Here is a 25,199-nt window from a genome sequence, read left to right as displayed (position 1 = left end):
ACTCTCTGCTTCCTGTTCGATAACCAATCCTCCACCCATGCCAGAATATTACCCCCAATCCCGTGATTTTTTATCTTAAGTAATAATCTTTTATGTGGCACCTTGTCGAATGCCTTCTGGAAGTCTAAATACACTACGTCCACTGGTTCCCCTTTATCCACCCTATACGTTATATCCTCGAAGAACTCAAGCAAATTTGTCAGACATGACTTCCCCTTCATAAAGCCATGCTGACTTTGTCCTATTAAATTATGCTTATCTAAATGTTCCGTTACTGTCTCCTTAATAATAGACTCCAAAATTTTACCCACCACAGATGTTAAGCTAACTGGCCTATAATTTCCAGCCTTCTGCCTACTACCCTTTTTAAATAACGGTGTTACATTAGCAGTTTTCCAATCTGCCGGGACCTCTCCTGAGTCCAGGGAATTTTGGAAAACTATCACCAAAGCATCCACAATCCCTACTGCCACTTCCCTCAAGACCCTAGGATGGAAGCCATCAGGTCCAGGGGATTTATCCGCCTTGAGTCCCATTATTTTACTGAGTACCATCTCCTGAGTGATTTTAATCGTATTTAGCTCCTCCCCCCCGAGAGTCCCCTGTTTGTCCAGTGTTGGGATATTCTTAGTGTCCTCTACTGTAAAGACTGAAACAAAATATTTGTTCAGCATTTTTGCCATCTCCATGTTTCCCACCATTAATTTCCCGGTCTCATCCTCTAAGGGACCTATGTTTGCCTTAGCCACCCTTTTTCTTTTTATATAACTATAGAAACTCTTGCTATCTGTTTTTATATTTTTTGCTAATTTCTTTTCATAATCTAACTTCCCTTTCTTAATCAATCCTTTAGTTACTTTTTGCTGTCTTTTGAAGAATTCCCAATCTTCTATCCTCCCACTAAGTTTGGCTACCTTATATGTCCTTGTTTTTAGTCGGATACTATCCTTGATTTCTTTACTTAGCCACGGATGGCTGTCATTTCTTTTACACCCTTTTTTCCTCAGTGGAATATATTTATTTTGAAAGTTGTAAAATAACTCCCTAAATGAACACCACTGCTCATGTACCGTCTTACCCTTTAATCTATTTTCCCAGTCCACTTTAATCAATTCCGCTCTCATACCATCATAGTCTCCTTTATTCAAGCTCAGTACACTTGTTTGAGAATCAACCTTCTCACCCTCTAATTGGATATGGAATTCAACCATGTTGTGGTCGCTCATTCCAAGGGGATCCTTAACTAGGACATTATTAATTAATCCTGACTCATTACACAGGACCAGGTCCAAGGTTGCCTGCCCCCTTGTAGGATCAGTTACATACTGCTCAAGAAATCCATCCCTGATGCACTCAATGAACTCGTCCTCAAGGCTGCTCTGCCCAATTTGATTTGTCCAGTTAATATGATAATTAAAATCCCCCATAATTATGGCTGTTCCCTTATTACATGCCCCGACTATCTCCTGATTAATACTTCTTCCAGCAGAGTTGCAACTATTAGGAGGCCTATATACTACGCCCACTAATGTTTTTTTCCCCTTATTATTCCTTATCTCCACCCAAACTGTTTCATTATCTTGATGCTTTGTCCCAATATCATTTCTCTGTATTACAGTGATTCCTTCCTTTATTAACATAGCCACCCCACCTCCCCTTCCTTCCTGCCTGTCCTTCCTGATTGTTAAATACCCTGGCATATTTAATTCCCAGTCGTTGTCACCCTGCAGCCATGTTTCTGTAATGGCCACAAGATCATACCCATACGTAGTTATTTGTGCCGTTAACTCGTCCATTTTATTACGAATGCTACGTGCATTCAGATAAAGAACTTTCAAATCTGTTTTGTGACGCTTAGTTCCTGCTTTTTCCTTTTTTAACACTTTACCTATTACTCCATACCTTCTGTCCCTTCCTGTTACGCTTTCCTCTCTCTCCCTGCTCAGGTTCCCAACCCCCTGCCACTTTAGTTTAAACCCTCCCCAACAGCACTAGCAAACACTCCTCCTAGGACAGCGGTCCCGGCCCTGCCCAGGTGCAGACCGTCCGGTTTGTACTGGTCCCACCTCCCCCAGAACCGTTTCCAGTGTCCCAGGAATTTGAATCCCTCCCCCTTGCACCATTCCTCTAGCCACGTATTCATTTGAAATATCCTCCTATTTCTACTCTGACTAGCACGTGGCACTGGCAGCAATCCTGAGATTACTACCTTTGAGGTCCTATTTTTTAATTTACCTCCTAACTCCCTATATTCTGCTTTTAGGACCTCATCCCCTTTTTTACCTATATCGTTGGTGCCTATGTGCACCACGACAGCTGGCTGTTCGCCCTCCCCCTCCAAAATGTTCTGTAGCCGCTCCGAGACATCCTTGATCCTTGCACCAGGGAGGCAACACACCATCCTGGAGTCTCGGTTGCGGCCGCAGAAACGCCTGTCTATTCCCCTTACAATTGAGTCCCCTATCACTATAGCTCTGCCACTCTTTTTCCTCCCAGCCTGTGCAGCAGAGCTACCCGTGGTGCCAGGAAGTTGGCTGCTACTGCCTTCCCCTGATAAGTCATCCCCCCCAACAGCATCCAAAGTGGCATATCTGTTTGAGAGGGGGATGGCCACAGGGGACCCCTGCACTACCTGCCTGCATCTCTTACTCTTCCTGGTGGTCACCCATTCACTTCCTGCCTGTATACCCTTTACCTGCGGTGTGACCAACTCGCTAAACGTGCTATCCACGAGTTTCTCTGCATCTATCTAACTCAGCCTTAAAAAATATTCAAAGGTTATAGTGGGTAGATGGGAAAGTAGGGTTGAGATCGCAATCAGATCAGTCATGATCGTATCAAATGGCAGAGCAGGCTCGAGGGGCCGAATGGCCTACTCCTGCTCCTAATTCGTATGTTTGTATCAAGGTCCCACAAACAGCAATGTGATAATGATCAGGTCATCTATTTTGTAGTGATGTTGGTTGAGGGATAAATATTGGCCAGGACACCTGGGCGAACTCCCCAGTTCCTCAAAATAGTGCCGTGGGGTCCTGTACGTCCACCTGAGGGTCAGACGGGGCCTCGGTTTAACGTCACATCTGAAGGACGACACCTCTGACCGTGCAGCACTCCCTCAGCAATGGCACTGCGAGTGACTGCCTAGATTTTCGTGCTCCAGTCTCTCGAGTGGGACTTGAACCCACGACCTTCTGACTCTGAGGCGAGTGTGTTACCTAGAGCCACGGCTCACATTTATTTTTAAAATTCAGCTGATCAGTGTGTGGCCATATCATTAAATACAATGGGAAACCAGTCCACAAAAGTCACCTTTTGGGACAGACCTGAAGCGGCCCCTGATATATGTTCACTTATGTCAGTTTGCTAAGCTTTTGGTGTGTGTGTGCGTCCGTCTTTTTGGTTCTGTGTCAATTTTAGTCTGATTACACTTTACTACGCTAAAGGTGCTATATCAATGCTTGGTGTTGTTGTGACTACAGAACTCTGCAGCCAAGTGTAAGCTAGACATTGTAGTTGAACTTTGAACTTTTCGTGTGACAATTCCCCCCAATAACTTGGTGGAAAATGGGTCACGGCCTCGAAGGTCGCGGGTCCAATCCTTTGTGCCGAGCTGGCTTGCTTCGGCTGGGAAGCAGTGGGTCCGCGTGAATTGGTCACAAGTTGCCCATGTCGGGATGGAGAAAAATCTGTTTCCTGCAATTGACACCTATTTGCGACTCTGATTGATTGAAAAGCACGTGTGGATGTTTTGATGACGGGAACTGGTTTGTCTTTGACGCCCTCGTGGTTGAACGGCGTACAGCAGCCACCGACTAGGCTCGCACGTTAAGATTGGCCATTTGGACGAGGTACTGGTGGGTGGCCAGGGATTGTACTCCCAACAAGTCGGTCAGGGGTTGGGGGAAAAGGAAGAAAGCGGGGGGTGGGGGGGTGGGGGGGGGAGATGAAGTTCCTGCTGACACTTGCGACCGGCACTAACCTAACATAATGGCTAGCTGGGTGAGTTCATAGCATCATAGTAGGTACAGCACAGGAGGAGGCCATTCAGCCCAGCGTGCCTATGCCGGCTCTTTGAAAGAGCTATCCAATCAGTCCCATTCCCCTGCTCTTTCTCCATAGCCCTGTAATTTTTTTTTCCCTTTCGAATATTTATCCAATTCCCTTTTTTTTGAAGTGAATCTGCTCCCATCACCCTTTCAGGCAGTGCATTCCAGATCATAACTCGCTGCGTTTATAAAGCAAGAAAAAATGTTTTCTCATGTCGCCTCTGGGTCTTTTGCTGATCGCCTTAAATCTGTGTCCTCTGCTTACCGAGTCGTCTGCCTTTGGAAACAGCTACTCCTTATTTGTTCTCTCAAAACTGTTCCTGATTTTGAACACCTCTATCAAATCTCCCCTTAACCATCTCTGCCCTAAGGAAAAGCATACAATTCAGTGAAGATTAGTGGCAGGTCAGAAGATTGGACAGAATATAAAAAAACAGCAATGAATGACTAACTAAAAATAATAGAGGGGGAAATTAGAGAATGAGAGAAAGCCAGCTAGAAATATAAAAACAGATAGTAAGAGTTTCTACAGGTACTTAAAAAGGAAAAGAGTAAGTAAAGTGAGTGTTGGTCCTCTAGAGAGTGAGTCTGGGGAATTAATAATGGCGAATAAGGAAATGGCGGATGAATTGAACAGATATTTTGCATCCGTCTTCGCTGTAGAGGATACAAATAACATGCCAGAAATAATTGTGAATCAAGAGGTGAAAGGGAGGGAGGAACTTAAAACATTTACAATCAACAGGGAAAAGGGTTTTGAAAAAAATATTGGAACTAAAAGCTGACAAGTCCCCAGGTCCTGATGGACTTCATCCCAGGGTCTTAAAAGAAGTGGCTGTGGAGATAGTAAATGCATTGGTATTAATTCTCCAAAATTCCCTAGATTCTGGAAGGGTCCCATCAGATTGGAAAATAGTGAATGTAACTCCTCTATTCAAGAAAGGAGGGAGACAGAAAGCAGGAAACTACAGGCCAGTTAGTTTAACATCTGTCATAGGGAAAATGCTAGAATCTATTATTAAGGAGGTTATAGCAGGACACTTAGAAAATCTCCATGCAATCAGGCAGAGTCAACAGGGCTTTGTGAAAGGGAAATCGTGTTTGACTAATTTATTAGAGCTCTTTGAGGAAGTAACAAGCAATGTGGATAAAGGGGATCCTTTGGATGTGGTGTACTTGGATTTCCAGAAGGCATTTGACAAGGTGCCACATCAAAGGCTACTACACAAAATAAGAGCTCGTGGTGTAGGGGTAACATATTAGCTAACCAATCCTTTATCCATGCTAACAGAAAGCAGACATAAATGGGTCATTTTCAGGTTGGCAAGATGTAACGAGTGGAGTGCCACAAGGATCAGTGCTTGGGCCTCAACTATTTACAATCTGTATCAATGACTTGGATGAAGGGACCGAATGTATGGTTGCTAAATTTGCTGATGACACAAAGATAGGTAGGAAAGTAAGTTGTGAAGAGGACATAAGGAGTCTGCAAAGGGATATAGATAGGTTAAGTGAATGGGCAAAAATTTGGCAGATGGAGTATAATGTGGGAAAGTGTGAACTTGTCCACTTTGGCAGGAGGAATAGAAAAGCAGTATATTTAAATGGAGAGAGATTGCAGAACTCTGAGGTACAGAGGGATCTGGGTGTCCTAGTACATGAATCACAAAAAGTTAGTATGCAGGTACAGCAAGTGATTAGGAAGACAAATGGAATGTTGTCATTTATTGCAAGGGGAATGGAATATAAAAGTAGAGATGTTTTGCTACAGTTGTACAGGGCAATGGTGAGACCACATCTCGAATACTGTGCAGTTTTGGTCGTCTTATTTAAGAAAGGACATAATTGCTTTGGAGGCGGTTCAGAGAAGGTTCACTCGACTGATTCCTGGGATGAGGGGGTTATCTTGAGAGGAAAGGTTGGGCAAGTTGGGCCTGTATACATTGGAGTTTAGAAGAATGAGAGGTGATCTTATTGAAACATATAAGATCCTGAGGGGACTTGAAGGGGCAGATGCTGAGAGGATGTTTCCTCTTGTGGGAGAGACTTGAACTAGGGGCCACAGTTTAAAAATAAGGGGTCCATCATTTAAATTGGAGATGAGGAGAAATTTTGTCAGAGGGTCGTGAGTCTGTGGAACTCCCTTCCCCAGAGAGCGGTGGAGGCAGGGTCATTGAATATTTTTAAGGCTGTGTTAGATCGATTCCTGATTAACAAGGGGGTCAAAGTTTATAGTAGGTAGACGGGAAAGTAGGGTTGAGGTCACAATCGGATCAGCCATGATCTTATCAAATGGCAGAGCAGGCTCGAGGGGCCGAATGGCCTACTCCTGCTCTTAATTCTTAATTCGTATAAGGAGAACAACCCCAGCTTCTCCAGTCTTTCCACATAACTAATGTTCCCTCATCCCCGGCACCATTCTAGTAAATATCTCCTGCACCCTCTCTCCTTGATATCCATCCTAAAGTGTGGTGCTCAGAATTGAACACTTGTTACTGGAGGAGGACTGATGTTGATGGGGTCGCATCCCAGCAAGGAGTCAAAATCTTCACCAGTGCAGGGGAGAAAATTGGTGAGGATTTTTTAAAAAAATAGTATAATGCAGCCAAGACTTGACTCTCTCTGTACAGTGGCGTAATGGTCAACCGTTTGTGACAATGTTCTACCCATTGTGTTGGCAATGGAGTCCTTTTTTGAGGATTTTTTTTTTGGTTTTGGAAAACATGTTGCATTATTCATTCCTAAATTAAAGGTTAAGTCAGTACGATGGGACATCTTCGTTTTAATCGTTGTTTGGGAAGTGGAAGAGTATCATCCAATTGGTCAAGTTTCTACTGTTTGCCTTGCTTGTAAAGCGAAACAGTGAGGAATTTGATGGGTGTCTTAAGCTTTTATCTTCATGTTCTGCATAGGTCTGTATCCAGAACCTTCAGGAGTCATGTGTAAAGTTTGAAAATTATAAGGAGAATATGGGTTTTTCCAGGAGATCTCGGTGGTGTGATTTTTAAGGTTTATCCAAAATGAGGCAACAGAGCTGAAAATGAGCCATCTCCAAACCTCCAGCCCCACAAACATTCGATGGAGCAAACCAGCAAATAAGATATAATAAGCACAAATGGGACTGAGTTGCCTGAGCTTGGGGTTTGCTAATGGTCTGAGGGCCATAAGTTGGACACCACTGTGTTAAGACAGACACTGAGCTGATCATCAAACACCACATCCAGTCCATCAGCAAGACTGTTTATTTCCACCTCCTATAATGTCACCTGTCTCCATCCTTGCCTCACTCTCTCTGCCACCGACGCTCTCATCCATATCTTTGCCCAGCCCTACGACCCTATGATCTCTGCACTCCTCAAATTCTTGCCTCTTGCACAGCCCCGATTTTAATCACTCCACCATTGGCGGCCGTGCCTTCAGCTGTCTAGGGCCTAAGCTCTGGAATTCCCTCCCTAAATCTCTCTAACTCTCTCCTTTTAAGACGCTCTTTAAAACTTAGCTCTTTGACCAAGCTTTTGGTCACCTGTCCTAACATCTCAAGCAATGGGTGTCAAATTTTGTGTGTCGACCGCTCCTGTGAAGCGCCTCGGGACGTTTTGCTACATTAAAGGCGCGATATACATGCAAGTTGTTGTTAGTCATCTCCAGGCTCAATCATCTTCATTGCTTCTCACACCAAGCACTCACCAGGCTCCCATGCTGTACCCTACACACACTCAAGTCTGCTGCTCACAACCAATTCCACACTAAATCCCATTCACCTGTGTTAAAGGGGGCGGGGTGGGGGGGGGGATTGAAAAGTTAGAAATCTGGAATTTAAAAATTAGTGCGAATGCAGAATTTGAAGGTGGCAGGACAAATTGAAAAAGCTGTTAAAGCACATGGGCTTTCACACGTAGCGGCATAGAGTACAAAAGCAAGGAAGTGATGGTAAACCTTTATAAAGCACTGGTTACACCTCAGCTGGAGTATCTGGGCACCGCACTTTAGGAAGGATGTCAAGGCCTTGGAGAGGGTGCAGAGGAGATTTACTAGAATGGTACCAGGGATGAGGGAGTTCAGTCATGTGGAGAGACTGGAGAAGCTGGGGTTGTTCTCTTTGGAACAGAGAAGGTTAAGAGGAGATTAAATAGAGGTGTTCAGAATTGAGGTGTTTTAATATAGTAAATAAGGAGAAACTGTTTCCACTGGTAGGAGGGTCGGTAACCAGAAGACACCGATTTAAGGTAATTGGCAAAAGAACCAATCTGTGGGAATTTTTTACGCAGTGAGTTGTGATCTGTAATGCGCTGCCTGAAAGGGTGGTGGAAGTAGATTCAATAGTGATTTTCAAAAGGAATTGGATAAATACTTGAAGGGGAGAAAATTGCAGGGCTATGGGGAAAAAGTAGGGGGAGCGGGGCTAATTGGCTAGCTTTTATCCCTCAACCAACAACACTAAAACAGATGATCTGGTTACTATCACATTGCTGTATGTGGGACCTTGCTGTGCGCAATTTGGCTGCTGCATTTTCTAGATTACAACAGTGATTAGACTTCGAAAGTACTTCGGTTGTGAAGTGCCTTGGGACATCCTGAGGCTGAGTGTGCTATATAAATGTAATTTGTTCCTTTGTTCCTTTTTTCGTTTGTAAATACAGTCCCCACCACTTATAGTGGGTGCATTAACGCTAACGCAATTTATGTTCGCCCGCAAGACATGTTCGGTTTGAAGGGAGGGCTAGGGTGACTAGGTAGTGCATGAGCCCAGTGAGTGTGAGAGTGCGGGGATCTCCCCACCGTTCTCCCTCGAGGTCCATACATCTGTTCTTGGCAGCGGGAGCACTGTACAAGCCCGGGGAACAACGTCATGGTGTGTGGGCAGCTGAGATCTCACCCGCTGCCACTGTGAGAGAATCACGGGCATTTGGACCACAGAGGAATTGGTATGGAGGGCGAGATAATTGGGCATCTGGGAGATGTGGTGTCCTCCAAGGGAAGGAAGCCAATGCTGTTCTGGGAACGTAGAGGTGGTTAAACCAGTTGATGAGGATTTGGAGCCAGGAGAAGGGAATGGGATCTGGGAAGAGCGAAACCCCAACAGTTTGCATTTGTATAGCGCCTTTAACGGGAGCGTTCTCAAACAAACTTTGACACTGAGCCACATGAGATGTTAGGACAGATGACCAGAAGCTTGGTCAAAGGTAGATTTTAAGGAGTGTCTTAGAGATAGAGAGAGGTTTAGGGAGGGAATTCCAGAGCTTAGGGCCTGGGCAGCTGAAGGCACGGCCGCCAATGGTGGAGCGATGAAAATCGGGGATGTGCAAGGGGCAAGAATTTGAGGAGCGCAAAGATCTGAGGGCTGTAGGGCTGGAAGCAGTTAGAGATGGAGAGGGGGGCGAGGCCATGGAGGGATTTGAAAATAAGGATGAGAACACTGGTTTCTGCCCAAAATACACAGCGCTTAACTTGCTGTAAGTGGCAATTTTTAAAATTGAAATTGAAAACTGATGATGGTTAGCATTTTGTGGCTGATTTTTTAAGCCATTGCCCAATTTTTAAACGTCCCTGTTAAAAGTAGTGGGGACTGTTTTGCCTGTGTGCGAATATTCTGCTTTTTTAAAAAGTCTATAAATATCTCAGGAACTAAATGTCGCCCTGTTTTATTTTTACAGTGGGATTTGATGACTGCTATGGAAGTGTGACAGTGCAGTATGAAACAAGCAACCCAAAGTTCCGGGTCCAACCTGACGGTGTGGTGTACGCAGCAGAAAGCTTTCACCTCTCTGGAAAACAGTTGAAGTTTGTGGTGATGGCGCGTGGCACCCAGACCCAGGAGCAATGGCAAGCTGCTGTGAAGCTGACCGTGAGACCTGAAAGTCATATGAAGCACAGTGGACAGAAGGTACCAGTGATACCTCCCTGGAAGTTACGCTCAACCTTTTCATAAAGCACTGGTTAGGCCTCAGCTGGAGTTTTGTGTTCAATTCTGGGCACCACACTTTTTTTTTAAGGAAAGTTGTCAAGGCCTCGGAGGGGGTGCAGAAGTGATTTGCGAGAATGGTACCAGGGATGAGGGACTTCAGTTATCTGGAGATGCTGGGGTTGTTCTTTTTTAGAGCAGAAAAGGTTAAGTAGTATTCAAAATCATGAAGGGGTTTTGATGAGGGTAAATAAGGAGAAACTGTTTGCACTGGCAGAAGGGTCAGTAACCAGAGGGCACAGGTTTAAGGTGATCAGCAAAAGAACCAGAGACTGCACAAGGAAACTTTTTTTTTAAAGCAGAGTTATGATGATCTGGAATGCACTGCCTGAAAGGGCGGTGGAAGTAGATCAAATAATAACTTTCAAAAGGGAATTGGATAAATACATAGAGAATTTACAGGGCTATGGGGAAAGAGCAGGGGGAGTGGGACTAATTGGAAAGCTCTTTCAAAAAGCCAGCATAGGCACGATGGGCTGAATGGCCTCCTTCTGTGCAGTAACATACTATGATACACTAACAATGACCATGTCACATTCATGGACTCGCAATTGCCCCTCGGGTTCAATTCCCCAACATTGCTCTTGACAATGTAGCTCCAATCCCTGCCTCAAAGCCATTCAGCCCCTCCAACCTGTTCTGCCATTTTATCTGTACCTCAACTCCATTTACCTGCCTTTCCTCATCCCTTTTTATATCTTTTTCATGTAAGGAAAATCTAGCCATCCTAGTGTGTTCCATCTCAAGTGGCACAACCCATTTTTGAACTGGGAGATAATTCAGGATGAAATTGTATAAAGCAACAGTAACTTTCTGTAGTATGTCTGGTTCATTGTTATGGCTAGAGACTTGTTCCATAACTTTTGGTATTTACACAGAATTGCATTTGTTTGGTATGAATAGAGTTAAGGAAAAAACATGAGCAGTTCTGTGATGATTTTTGTTCTGAAATAGCAGATCACAAGGGTTTCTGCAGCTATAACTGCACCTCCTGTATTCTCATCCGTTCCAAGAATCCATCTGGGATTAGGACTCTCCTTCCCTGCAACTCCTCACAGTTCTCATCCTTGTTTTCAAATCCCTCCATCGCCTCCCCCCTCCCCATCTCTAACCTCCTACAGCCCTCCAAGATTTTTGCGTTCCTCCAATTCTGGCCTCTTGCGCATCCCCGATTTTCATGGCTCCACCCTTGGCGGCCGTGCCTTCAGCTGCCTAGGCCTCAAGCTCTGGAATTCCCTCCCTAAATCTCTCCACATCTCTACCTCCCTTTTTTTTTTAAAAAGACTCTTTAAAACCCACCCCTGTGACCAAGCTTTTGGTCACCTGCCCTAATATCTCCTTGTGTGGCTCGGTGTCAAATTTAGTTTGATGATCGGTCCTGTGAAGCGCCTTGGGACGTTTTACTTCGTTAAAGGTGCTATATAAATGCAATTTGTCTAGTGGTTCAGGTGCTTATTCATCGATGAAAATCCCAGTTTTGACTTCTGGCCTACGCAGAATTGGCTGATCTTTACCAGACCGGATTGTGGACCCCACAGGTGGCCTCGGCTCTCCGTCTTGTTTGGGTGGGCCGGGAGAAATCAACAAATGTTCCTGTCTGAAAAGCTACGTTAGGTGCAGACATAGAGGCCATGTACAGCTTGGATAATAGTCTAAATGGGGTAGAGGAGCAACGGGATCTGGGGGCACTGATACACAATTCACAAAGTAATGACTGATCAATAAAACCGTTTTTAAAAAAAAAAACAGGCACTGGGGTTCATTTCTAGAGGAAAAGAATTGAAAAGCAGAGAAGTCGTATGTGGAAGTCATATAAATATAAGATAGTCACTAATAAATCCAATAGGGAATTCAGGAGAAACTTCTTTACCCAGAGAGTGGTGAGAATGTGGAACTCACTCCCACAAGGAGTGGTTGAGGCGAATAGGATAGATGCATTTAAGGGGAAGATAGTTGAACACATGAGGGAGGAGGGAATAGAAGGATATGCTGATAGGATGAGATGAAGTAGGCGGGGGAGACTAGTGCGGAGCCGAATGGCCTGTTTCTGTGCTGTGGACTCGATGTAACGATGAAGACAGGGTTGCTTGATCTATGCAAATAGAAACCATCCTGTTCGAGTCTTGCCATCACCTACATGGCACTACATAGAATTTTACAGCACTGAGACAGGCCATTCGGCCCAACTGGTCTATGCCAGTGTTTGTGCTCCCCACGAACCTCCTCCCCTCTTACTTCATCTTGCCCTATAGGAATAGAAGGAGGCCATTCAGCCCCTCGTGCCTTTTCCCCCATTCAATTAGATCATGGCTGATCTGTATCTTAACTCCATCTACCCGCCTTGGTTCCGTAACCCTTAATGCCCTTACCCAACAAAAATCTATCTCTGTTTTTGACATTTTCAAATTGGCCCCCAGCCTCAACAGCTTTTTGGGGGAGAGAGTTCCAGATTTCCACTCCCCTTTGTGTGAAGAAGTGCTTCCTGACATCACCCCTGAACGGCCTAGCTCCAATTTTAAGGTCATGCCCCGTTGTTCTGGACTCCCCCCACCAGAGGAAATAGATTCTCTTATCTACCCCCATCAACTCCTTTTTAATCATCTTAAACACCTGAATTAGTTCGCCTCTTAATCTTCTATACTCGAGGGAATACAAGCCTCGTCTATGAAACCTATCCTCATAATTTAGCTCCGGTGTCATTCCGGTGAACCTCCGAGGTAAATATATCCTTCCTGAGGTGCGGTGCACAGAACTGAATACAGTATCTCCAGATGGGCTGTAACCAGAGCCTTGCTACTTCTCTTACCCCCTCCCTCCAAAAACTTCCTTAAAGACCCATCTCCTTTATCTGCTTTTTGTCTACTCCTCGTCCCTCTTTCTCTTCCACTCCTCCCCCACCTCACGCCTGCCTCTCCTCCTTGTAAAGCACCCTTTAAGACAATCTTGTATGTGAGGAACAGTATGTAAATGTATGTTGAAGAATGGGCAATTGGGCAGTGTGTCAAGCAGTGAATTTAGCACCCGTGGAGTTTAGGAGAATGAGCGGTGATCTCATTGAAACGTATAAAATTCTTAGAGGGCTTGACAGGGTAGAAGCTGAGAGGCTGTTTCCCCTGGCTGGAGAGTCTAGAACTAGGGGTCATAGTCTCAAGAGAAGAGGTGTGAGATGAAGAGGAATTTCTTCACTCAGAGGGTTGTGAATCTTTGGAATTCCCTACCCCAGAGGGCTACGGATGCTCAGTCATTGAGTATAGTCAAGGCTGAGATCGATAGATTTTTGGACACTAAAGGATATGGGGATCGGGCGGGAAAGTGGAGTTGAGGTAGAAGATCAGCCATGATCTTATTGAATGGTGGAGGAGGCTCGAAGGCCCAGATGGCCTACTCCTGCTATTTTTTTGATCCCCAAAATGATCCGCCCCTTGAAGGGGAAGCCGGATTGAAATTGGGAAGTTCTGCATGCCAATAGAGTACACTGTACAAGACTTTGTTCCTCAGGACACTTTCTCCCATCTATGTAGATGATCAGTTGCCATCACTTGTTGAGCCAGGATTACTAAGTATGTGTTCGCATACAGGAAGGCTTGTCTTTTGACACTGGTGTAGATACTCTGTCCTCAGCAACCACCATTGTTTAATGTGTGGGACCTCTGGCCCATTGCTTTCGGCTGCACTCCTTAACACTTCCTAATAGGCAACCTAACCCCTGAGGTAATGTGACACGTATTTTATATTCTAACCTTGCACCATACAGTACTTAATGTCTGAACCAAGATGTGTTGTACTTTATTGAATTGAACCTGATTCAGTAGCAAACTGAAGCTAAATTCATTCTGAAATTTTGTCTGCCTCCTGTCACTTAAAAAGACCAAATTAGAATTGGCATCAGCATAAATCTAGACTTAGGTTGGATTCTTGTTCATTCAAATGCCTCTCCGTTTGAGCTAATGGAAGATTGTGATGCAACCAGCTCCATTCTTTCAATTTGTCCCTGTATTATAACGACGCCAGTATTGGGAGGGGGGAGGAATTCATAACTGTGCATGCACACATTGCGAATAAATGCTTAGAGGAGATGCTCAATGTTATTATCAATAAGAAATTCAGGAGGCACTTCCGTACTCCGAGTGGTTCAAATGTGGAACTTTCAACCATAGAATAGAATCATAGGTTACAGCACGGAAGGAGGCCATTCGACCCATCGAGTCTGTGCCGGCTTTATGCAAGAACAATCCAGCTAGTCCCTACCCCCGTAGCCCTTCAAATTTCTTCCTTTTCAAGTACTTATCCAGTTCCTCTTTGAAAGCCATGATTGAATCTGCCTCCACCACCCCATCAGGCAGTGCATTCCAGATCATAACCACTCGCTGTGTAAAAAAAGTTTTTCCTCATGTCACCTTTGGTTCTTTTGCCAATCACCTTAAATCCATGCCCTCTGGCTCTTGACCCTTCCGCCAATGGGAACAGTTTCTCTCTATCTGCTCTGTCTGGACCCTTCATGATTTTGAATACCTCTATCAAATCTGCTCGCAACTGCTCCAAGGAGAACCACGTGGAGTAGTTGAGGCGAATAGCATAGATTCATTTGAGGGGAAGCTGGATAAACACATGAGGGAGAAAGGAATGGAAGGTTATGCTGATAGGGTGAGATAAAGTAGGGAGGGAGGAGGCTCGTAATGGAGCATAAACACTGGCATAAACCAGTTGGACCGAATGGCCTGTTTCTTTGCTGTAAATTCTATGTAATGGGTAATATAATCATATGGACTCTTAACCCCACTTATAGCTCTAGGCCTCAACAGAAAGGAGGGACTTATATTGAGAAATTAAATCAGTTTTGCTTTATATTAATGGTTTCACCATAGTCTTTCTTTCAGGTCAATCCCCCACATTATTCTGACCATATACCCCAGTGTAAGACTAAAACCCCATGTGGCTGCAGTGGCCACTTTTTTGCTTCTCCTGCTTATGTCATACTGTGAATACAATTAGTGGAGAAATGTAATTGTGCTCTGTCTCTGTTTGCTGAGTTGGTTTGAAACATGAATTTTCACTTAGTCCCTTCCGAAGCGAGGCTCGTAAATCTGCCAAATGGAAAAGTAGAGCCAAGCACGCCGTTTGTGAACTGCAAACCCCCCTAGTGGCCTGCAGTGAGACTGCAGGGAGCTCGCAAATGGGGGTTTCAGTGGAATGAGAAGCGGGCGGGTGGTCAGCAACTCGACCAAATTAACACCCGGGGCGGAGATGGAAATTCACCCCATTGTAGTTTTGCAGGGCTGCACATAGGATCAAACAGCACAGAAGGAGGCCATTCGGCCCACCATGCCTGTGCCGGCTCTTTGACAATGCTATCCAGTCGGTCCCACTCCCCCCTACTCTTTCCAAATAGCCCTGCAAATTTCTCCTTTTTTCACGTGTATATCCAATTCCTGTTTGAATCTGCTTCCACCGGCCTCTCGGGCCGTGCATTCCAGATCGTTACACCTCTGCCCAGAAACCAGTCAGTAAATTTTGTGTCTGCCCGATTCTTGATTAAAGAACTTGACATGTCTTAAAGTGACTGCCCTCAACTTGGTGATGCTGCGTTTCGGAGCATCATGCAACAGAAATATTGACTGAAGTTAGTTCTTTAAAATCAGTAGCTACTGAAAACTGGTTGACCTATTTTAAAAGTTGAGGTTTTAAGAAAAAAACGAAGCCCTTAAGGCTGCCAATTATTTTCTTTTGTAAAGGCTATAAATAATATTTACATATTTTAGTTATCTTTTGGTTTCGTTCTACTGCAAAGGCTGTCGAGGAATCATAGAAAGTTACGGCACAGAAGGAGGCCATTCGGCCCATCGTGTCCGTACCGGCCGAAGAAGAGCCATCCAACTTAATCCCACTTTCCTAGCACTTGGTCCGTAGCCCTGTAGGTTACGGCACTTCAAGTGCACATCCAAGTACTTTTTAAAATGAGTTGAGGGTTTCTGCCTCTACCATCCTTTCAGGCAGTGAGTTCCAGACCCCCACCACCCTCTGGGTGAAAAATATTCTCCTCAGCTCCCCTCTAAACCTTCTACCAATTACTTTAAATCTATACCCCCTGGTCACTGACCCCTCTGCTAAGGGATATAGGTCCTCTCTATCTAGTCCAGTCATAATTTTATACACCTCAATTAAATCTCCCCTCAGCCTCCTTTTTGTTCCAAAGAAATCAACCCCAGCCGATCCCACCTTTCCTCACAGCTAAAATTCTCCAGCCCTGGCAACATCCTCATAAATCTCCTCTGCACCCTCTCTAGTGCAATCCCATCTTTCCTGTAATGTGACCAGAACTGTACTCAGTACTCAAGCTGTGGCCTAATCAATGTTTTATGCCGTTCTAGCATAACCTCCTGCTCTCATATTCTATGCCACGGCTAATAAAGGAAAGTATCCTGTAAGCCTTTTTTAACCACCTTATCTACCTGTCCTGCTACCTTCAGGGATCTGTGGGCAAACAAGGCAAGGGAGTACACAATAAATGGAAGGTTACAGAGAGGTGTAGAGGAACAAAGGGCACTCCAAGGTCCCTCTGTTCCTCTGCACCTCTCAGTATCTTCCCATTTATTGTGTACTCCCTTGCCTTGTTTGCCCTCCCCAAATACATTACCTCACACTTCTCCGGATTGAATTCCATTTGTCACTTTTCTGCCCACCTGACCAGTCCATTGATATCTTCCTGCAGTCTACAGCTTTCCTCCTCACTATCAACCACACGGCCAATTTTTGTATCATCTACAAACTTCTTAATCAAGCTCCCCACATTCAAGTCCAAATCATTAATATATACTACAAGGAGCAATGGACCTCGCCCTGAGCCTTGCGGGACCCCACTGGAAACAGTCTTCCAGTCGCAAAAAACACCTGTCAACCATTACCCTTTGAATCCAACTAGCCACTTTCCCTTGGATCCCATGGGCTTTTAATTTTTTGACTAGTCTGCCAAGTGGGACCTTGTTAAAAGCCTTGCTAAAATCCATGTACACTACATCAAACGCGTTACCCTCATCGACCTTCCTTATTACCTTCTCAAAAAATTCAATCAAGTTAGTCAGACACTACCTTCTCGTAACAATTTAATGCTGACTTTCCTTGATTAACCCGTGCCTTTCTAATTGCTGTCCCTCAGAATTGATTTCAATAATTTGCCCACCACCGAGGTTAGACTGACTGGCCTATAATTAATCGGTCTATCTCTTTCTCCCTTTCTAAACAACGGTACAACGTTAGCAGTCCTCCAATCCTCTGGCACCGCACCTGTAGCCAGGGAGGATTGGAAAATGATGGTCAGAGCCTCCCTTGCTTCTCTTAGCAGCCTGGGATACATTTCATGCGGGCCTGACTGTTTATCTACTTTCAAAGATGCTAATCCCCTTAATACTTCCTCTCTCACTGTTTATCTCATCAAATATTTCACACTCCTTTTTGGTCTCTAATAGGCCCTACTGTTAGTTATCCTCTTGTTCTTTATATATTTATAAAACATTTTTGAGTTTTCCTTAATTTTACTTGCCAGTATTTTTTCATGCCCTCTCTTTGCTTTCCTAATTTTCTTTTTAATTTCACCCCTGCACTTTCTATACTCCTCTAGGCTTTCTGCAGTATTGAGCTCTCGGTTACTGACATAAGCTTCCCTTTGCCTTATCTTACCCTGTACACTCCTTGATATCCAGGGGGCTCTAGATTTGGCAGTCCCACCCTTTTTCTTTGTGGGAACATGTTTACTCTGAACCTCTTGAATCTCCCCCTTGAATGCCTCCCACTGCTCTGACACTGATTTACCTTCAAGTAGCTGTTTCCAGTCCACTTTTGCTAAATCACTTCTCAGCTTAGTAACATTGGCCTTTCCCCAATTTAGAACTTTCACTTCTGTTCTAATTTTGTCCTTTTCCATAACTATGCTAAAACTTAACTGAATTATGATCACTATCAGCAAAATGCTCTCCCACTGATACTCCTTCCACCTGCCCAGCTTCATTCCCTAAAACTAAATCCAGAACTGCCCTCACTTTTGTTGGGCTTGCTATGTACTGGCTTTAAAAAAAAAAGTTCTCCTGAATGCAATTTAAGAATTCTGCACTGATTGTATCCAGTTAATATTGGGGTAGTTGAAATCCCCTACTATTACTGTCCTATTTTTGCACTTCTCAGAAATTTGCCTACATATTTGCTCTTCTATCTCCATCTGACTGTTTGGGGGTCAATCATTTTTTAAATATTTGCTCATGGGATGTGGGCGTTGCTGGCGAGGCCGGCACTTATTGCCCATCCCTAATTGCCCTTGAGAAGGTGGTGGTGAGCCACCTTCTTGAACCGCTGCAGTCCGTGTGGTGAAGGTTCTCCCACAGTGCTGTTAGGAAGAGAGTTCCAGGATTTTGACCCAGCAACGATGAAGGAACGGCGATATATTTCCAAGTCGGGATGGTGTGTGACTTGGAGGGGAACGTGCAGATGGTGGTGTTCCCATGTGCCTGCTGCCCTTGTCCTTCTAGGTGGTAGAGGTCGTGGGTTTGGGAGGTGCTGTCGAAGAGCAGATGAATGCACCTCAGCTAGCCTCCTATTTCTATACTCACTAGCATGTGGCACAGAGAGTAATCCAGAGATTACTACCTTTTGAGATCCTGTTTATTAATCTCTTTCCTAACCCCTTAAAATCTGCCTGCAGGACCTCATCCCTCCTTCTACCTATGTCGTTGGTGCCAATATGGACCATGATGTGGAGATGCCGGTGATGGACTGAGGTTGACCATTGTAAACAATTTTACAACACCAAGTTATAGTCCAACAATTTTATTTTAAAATTCACAAGCTTTCGGAGGCTTCCTCCTTCCTCAGGTGAATGACCTCTGGCCGTTCACCCTCCTCCTTCAGAATGTTCCGCAGCCGCTCCGTGACATCCTTGACCCTGGCACCAGGGAGGCAACATACCATCCTGGAATCTCGTCTGGAGGCACAGAAACGCCTGTCTGCTCCCCTAACTCTAGAATCCCCTATCACTATCGCTGTCCTGACCTCTCCTCTCCTCTCCTCCCCTCCCCCCGCCCCTCCACTGCTGAGCCATGGACTTGGCTCTGGCTGCACTCCCCGGAGGAACCGTCTCCCTCACCAGTGTTCAGAACTGAATGCTGGTTAGAGAGCGAGATGCCCTTGGGACTCCTGCACTACCTGCCTGGTCCTCCTTGTCTGTCTTGCGGTCACCCAGTCCCTCTCTGCCTGCACTCTCTTAAGCTATGGGGTGACCACCTCCTGAAACGTGCTATCCATGGAACTCTCGGCCTGAGATGCGCTGCATTGATGCCAGCTGTTGCTCAAGCTTCGAAACCCGGAGCTCCAACTGACTACACTTCCTGCACCTGTGGTTGTCCAGGACACGGGAAGCATCCTGGAGTTCCCACATGGCACGGGATGTGCATTTGATGGGACTGAGGAGCCCTGCCATTCCTCGATTTTATTATATTATTAACTAAACGTAATAAAAATGACATTCACAGCGTATAATCCAGCTGTTCTGTACAGAGGTTATTTACGTTCAGTGACTGAACTGAAAAGTTAGCCGCATGGTTTACCAGCAAAAAGGCGTGCTTGGAAATCAGTAAATACTTAAAATCTTTTTTGAGCAACTTTATGATGGCAGTGAACTTCCGATGACTCTTGATATCTGTATTAGAAAGAGTTCCTATTTTTAGCCTGACTTGGTACATTAATTAGCAATCAAAAGCCAAGAGGCGTGACCACTTTAAAATTCTCCAGTTGTGCAGATTCAGCGCCGTATATTTTAGACCCCACTATCGTGTGATGCAGCTGCAAATTTATTTGACTTTTTTTAAAATCCGTGTTTAAAGTACCACATTATTGAATTTTGACAGAGGCTGGAGTTTCACTGTTTCGATTTTGATGTTTGAGAAAACGATTAGGCCTTAACGCTGTCATTTAATCACCCCTGCCCTTCACCCTATCTCAGACCTTTCCCCTTTTGTTCTTTCCTTCCTTCCCTCCCTCCTCCCATTTTCCCTGGCTCTGTGTACTTGCTTAAAAACTGTTTAAAATCTCTATTATCATCCAGTTCTGATGAAAGAGGGGGCATAACATTAAAATTAGAGCTAGGCCGTTCAGGGATGATGTCAGGAAGCACTTCTTCACACTGGCGTGGAAATCTGGATCTCTCTTTCTCTCTTTCTTTCTTTCACTTTCTCTCTTCCCAAAAGCTGTTGAGGCTGGGGGGTCAATCGAAAATTTCAAAATTGAGACGATAGGATTTTTTTTGGGCAAGGGTATTAAGAGTTACGGAACCAGGGCGGGTAGATTAAGGTACAAATAATCCTTGATCTAATTGAATGGTGGAACAGGTTGTGAATGGCCTACTCCTGTAGCTTTTTTCCATCTTTATTTCAGGTTTCCAGCATCTGGAATATTTTTTTTTTCTCCAATTGGTAGCATTTTTTTTGCCTTTTTGTTGACTTGGTCTAACTGGGACCTGGATTTGTGGAGCTGCTGTGCTTTATTGTACAAGGTAGCTTGAATCGTACAATACACAGGTGAAGTTGCTAGATACTGGAAGAGCCAGTGTCTAGATAAATGGCGGCTCAGCCCAGGGATTGTAATAGAACCGATTTTAATTGCTCCACCGTGCCTTCAGCTGCCTAGGAGCCATGCTCTGGAGTTCCCTCTCGGAACCTCTCTACCTCTCTCTCCTCCTTTTTAAGATGCTCCTTAAAACCTACCACCGTGACCAAGCTTTTGGTCACCTGTCCTAATAGCTCCTTATGTAGTGCGGTGTTGAATTTTGTTTGATAATCACGCCTGTGAAGCGCCTTGGGATGTTTTACTACGTTAAAGGTGCTATATAAATGCAAGTTGTTGATGTTAGCTGACTGGGAACTGCCACTTTAAGTCCTTGAGATGAAGGCCCTGCCTACGAGGCTGTCAATTAGAGGGGGCTACGACCAACCAAAGAATTGCCCACATCCCCTCAAAGGAATATTAGCTCTCAAACAAAGTCATTACCTTTGAATTGTGGGCAGGCAATATATACCTTCTGATTTAATTAAACGAGGGGGCCATTCATCAATCTTGAATGGAAGCAACCTCTATTAATTGCCTAAGATACTTGTCAATTAATGCATTAATTCCAGTCAAATTGACACCTGGAGGTTGCTACTGTGTTCAGTTTATCAATTTGCATAAATAAAGAATGCTGTAGTCAGTATATCTATAATTAAACTGATGTGATTCCTCAATTACTTGGGTAAACCGAATCATAGAACAATACAGCTCAGAAGGAGGCCATTCGGCCCACCATGTCTGTGCCGGCTCTTTGAAAGAGCTATCTAATTAATCCCACTCCACCTGCTCTTTCCAAATAGTCCTATAAATTTTTCCCCTTCGTGTATTTATCCAATTCCCTTTTGAAAGTTACTATTGAATCTGCTTCCACCGCCCTTTCAGGTAGTGCATTCCAGATCATCACAACTCGCTGCGTTTATATATTTTAAAAAAATTTCAACTCTCTGGTTCTTTTGCCAATTGCCTTAAATCTGTGTCCTCTGGTTACTGACCCTCCTGCCGGTGGAAACAGTTTCTCCTTATTTGCTCTATCAAAACCCCTCATCGTTTTTAAAATCTAGGAACCCCCGCAATACGAGTGTTTAAAAACTTGAAAGCAGGCAGAAATTCCATTTTGCCGCTCACGGGTTTTGCGAATGCTGTTAAAGGTGGAGAGGCAGAGAGTTTTAGGGTGGGAATTGCAGTGGGTAGGGTCTGGGGTTGGTGGGGTGGGGGGTGGTTGGAGTTTCTGCCTTCATAGGTGGAGTGTAGGCTGTGGGGGAAGATGCTCAGGAGGCTGGAGTCAGAGGGACCAGAGTTCATGGGAGTGGGGGGTGCTAGAGAGAGTTGCAGAGGGGCAGGGCCATGGAGTGATTTGTAGGTGAAGCTTAAAATTTTAAATTAAATTTGTTGGGTGACAGAGCTGGGTGAGGAGATCGGTGAGGATCGGGATAATGGGCGAGTAGATCTTTGTTTAGGACAACAACAACTTGCATTTATACAGTACCTTTTTTAATGTAGTAAAACATCCCGAGGCGCTCCACAGGAGCGATTATCAAACAAACTTTGACACTGAGCCGTATGAAATATTAGGACAAGTGACCAAAAGCTTGGTCAAAGAGGTATGTTATTCGGAGGAGGGAGAAGTAGAGAGGCGGAGAGGTTTAGGGAGGGAAATTCAGAGCTCAGGCCCTTGGCAGCACGGCCGCCGATGGTGGAGCAATTGAAAATCATGAGCACACAAGAGGCCAGAATGGGGGGGGTGGTGGGGGAGAGCACAAAGATAAGGAGCAGGCGAGGCCATGGACGGATATGAAAATGTTAAAATGGAGTCGGGTTGCTGGACCGGATGCCAGTAGTTCAGTGAGCACAGGGGTGATGGGGAACAAGGTGTGAATAGCAGTCTTGAAGGATTTGGTGTTTGTGGAGCTTGGGAAACTGCCAAGGAAGGCATTTCAGAAGCCTCGTCCGGAGGTGACCGGGGACATGGATACAAGTTTTGTGGGTAAAGTAGGGCCGGGCAGACAGTGCTCGAGAGGTGGAAGTAAATTTGGTGGATAGCCCTTATCTGCCAACATTGCACTGTTTCTCCTAAATATTCTAAACTAATTCCCAAAACTCATCTGCACTTCCTTTATTCAGCAATGTTGTAATTACATTTCCATTCTTCAATAAATGTGATTTATTCTTTTTTGAAGTATTAACGTTAAGTACTATAGTTCTGACAAAAGGTTATACCTGAAATGTTAATACAGATGCCAATTGGTCTGTGTATTGAGTATTTTTATTTCAGATTTCTAATTGCAGATTTTTGCGGGACTCTGTTAGTAACAGTCCCCTCGTTCTTGGAAGGTAGTGGAAATCTGGAATTTTTTTTTCCTCCCCCTAAAAGCTGTTGAGGCTGGGGGTCAATTGAAAATTTCAAAACTGAGATTGATAGATCTTTGTTAGGCAAAGGGTATTAAGGGCTATGGAACCAAGGCGGGTAGATGGAGTTGAGGTACAGATCAGCCGTGACCTAATTGAATGGCGGAACAGGCTCGAGGGGCTGAATGGCCTTCTCCTCCTGTTTTGTTCTTCTCTCTCTTCCTCCTCTCCCCGAGACCACAGCATTACAATACATCTGATCAGTACTCAGATTAGAAAATTGACCTGAAGATCGCCTCAGTCTGTACTCGACTCCAGAAACTGAAGTCCCTTTCCAACCAAATGCTTTTCCAGTTCTTTGTGTTAAACAAACTCTGCCTCAACTGAGGGAGAGGTTAGGAGAAATTTCTCTATTTAGAGCATTGTTGGAGCATGGAATGTTTTGTCACAGGGAATGATTGAGGCAGAAACCTCTATCATGTAAGGGAAAATTAGATAAATATTTGAAGCAGAGGAAGATACAGGTCTATGTTACATGAAGTTACATCGAAACTACAGCACAGAAACAGGCCATTCGGCCCAACTGGTCTGTGCCGGTGTTTATGCTCCACATGAGCCTCTGCCCTCCCTACTTCATCTCACCCTATCAGGATAATTGTAAACAATTTTACAACACCAAGTTATAGTCCAGCAATTTTATTTTAAATTCACAAGCTTTCGGAGGCTACCTCCTTCGTCAGGTGAACGATGTGAGGAAGGAGGAAGGAGGAAGCCTCCGAAAGCTTGTGAATTTAAAATAAAATTGCTGGACTATAACTTGGTGTTGTAAAATTGTTTACAATTGTCAACCCCAGTCCATCACCGGCATCTCCACATCATGCCTATCAGGATAACCTTCTATTCCTTTCTTCTTTGTCTTTGTATTTATCCAGCTTCCCCTTAAATGCGTCTATTATTCACCTCAGCTATTCCTTGTGGTAGTGAGTTCTACATTCTCACCACTCTCTGGGTAAAGAAGTTTCTCTTGAATTCCCTATTGGATTTCTTAGCAACTATTTTATATTTATGACCTCTAGTTTTGGACTCCCCCACAAGCGGAAACATTTTCTCTACGTCTACCCTATCAAACCCTTTCATAATCTTAAAGACCTCTATCAGGTCACCCCTCAGCCTTCTCTTTTTTTTTCCAGAGAAAAGAGCCCGACCCTGTTCAGTCTTTCCTGATCAGTATACCCTCTCAGTTTTGGTATAATGCTTGAGTGTTTCTTTGCACCTTCTCCAGTGTCTCTCTATCCTTTCTGTAACATGGAGACCAGAACTCTGCGCAGTACTGCAATTGTGGTCCAACCAATGGGGGGAGAGGAGAGCATTGGGATTGGTTTTGGGCAGTTGCAGCAAAGGATAAATGGCCTCCTGTGCTGTAAGCTTCTTCAGTTCTATTTACTTTTGGAGACCGTTTCACCGATCCACAACTTGCAGTCTCACACGGGGCTTGTTAATTTTAAATCTGCAAATAGGCTGTTTCCATTGAAATGATGCTCGTCTCTCTCTGGCACTATCAGCAAACTGGATGTTTTGTACAAGTACTTCCCTCCAAATCATCTGTGAACAGTAACAGGCCCAAAATCCAAGACTGTACAGTAGAGATACGCCTCCTCTGCTGGGCCATGTTTCCCATTTGTGGCTTCTACCGCAAATCTTGTTGAAGTTGCAAAAGTATAGCTTTAGTGCGTAAAGTATTGGCTTAGAAGCTGTTAAATCTCAACTATCTTCCGGTTCTGATGAAAGATGATCGACCTGAAATGGTAACTCTGTTTCTCGTTGCACAGAGGCAAAATCTCTACTTTTTTGGGGGTGATTAAAACATCTAAAATGCCAGATTGGGGGGGGGGGGAGGGGGAGAAGTTGCAGTTATAGTATCTGGTTAACCACAAGCATCACTGGGTTTTGGTTTCTATCTGAGTAACTTTTTTTTTTAATCTTCGTTGCTGTTGGTGGAGAGCTTCATTTTCTGGGCGCAGATATTAGGAATTCAGGTAAACCAATGGGTGGAAAATCAGCCACGTGCCTGAATTCCTAATAGTCGGTAACCAGAGGGGACAGATTTAAGGTGATTGGTAAAAGAACCAGAGGCGACATGAGGAAACATTTTTTTACGCAGCGATGATCTGGAATGCGCTGCCTGAAAGGGCGGTGGAAGCAGATTCAATAATAACTTTCAAATGGGAATTGGATAAATACTTGAAGGGGAAAAATTT

General features: G+C 44.5%; 1 protein-coding gene across 1 annotated transcript in view; it reads left to right on the top strand.

Annotated features, from left to right (window-relative positions):
- Positions 1-25,199, top strand: part of LOC137309904 (cadherin-2-like) — a 187,446-nt gene that overhangs the window by 101,488 nt on the left and 60,759 nt on the right. The window contains exon 3 of the mRNA XM_067977915.1: positions 9,701-9,930. Coding sequence (XP_067834016.1) covers positions 9,701-9,930 — 230 coding nt within the window. The remainder of the gene's footprint in view (positions 1-9,700; positions 9,931-25,199) is intronic.

Source organism: Heptranchias perlo, chromosome 3 (genome assembly GCF_035084215.1).
Source record: "Heptranchias perlo isolate sHepPer1 chromosome 3, sHepPer1.hap1, whole genome shotgun sequence".
NCBI lineage: Eukaryota > Metazoa > Chordata > Chondrichthyes > Hexanchiformes > Hexanchidae > Heptranchias > Heptranchias perlo.
Note: the sequence above shows the minus strand (reverse complement) of the source record. Positions and strands in the feature narration are given on the sequence as shown.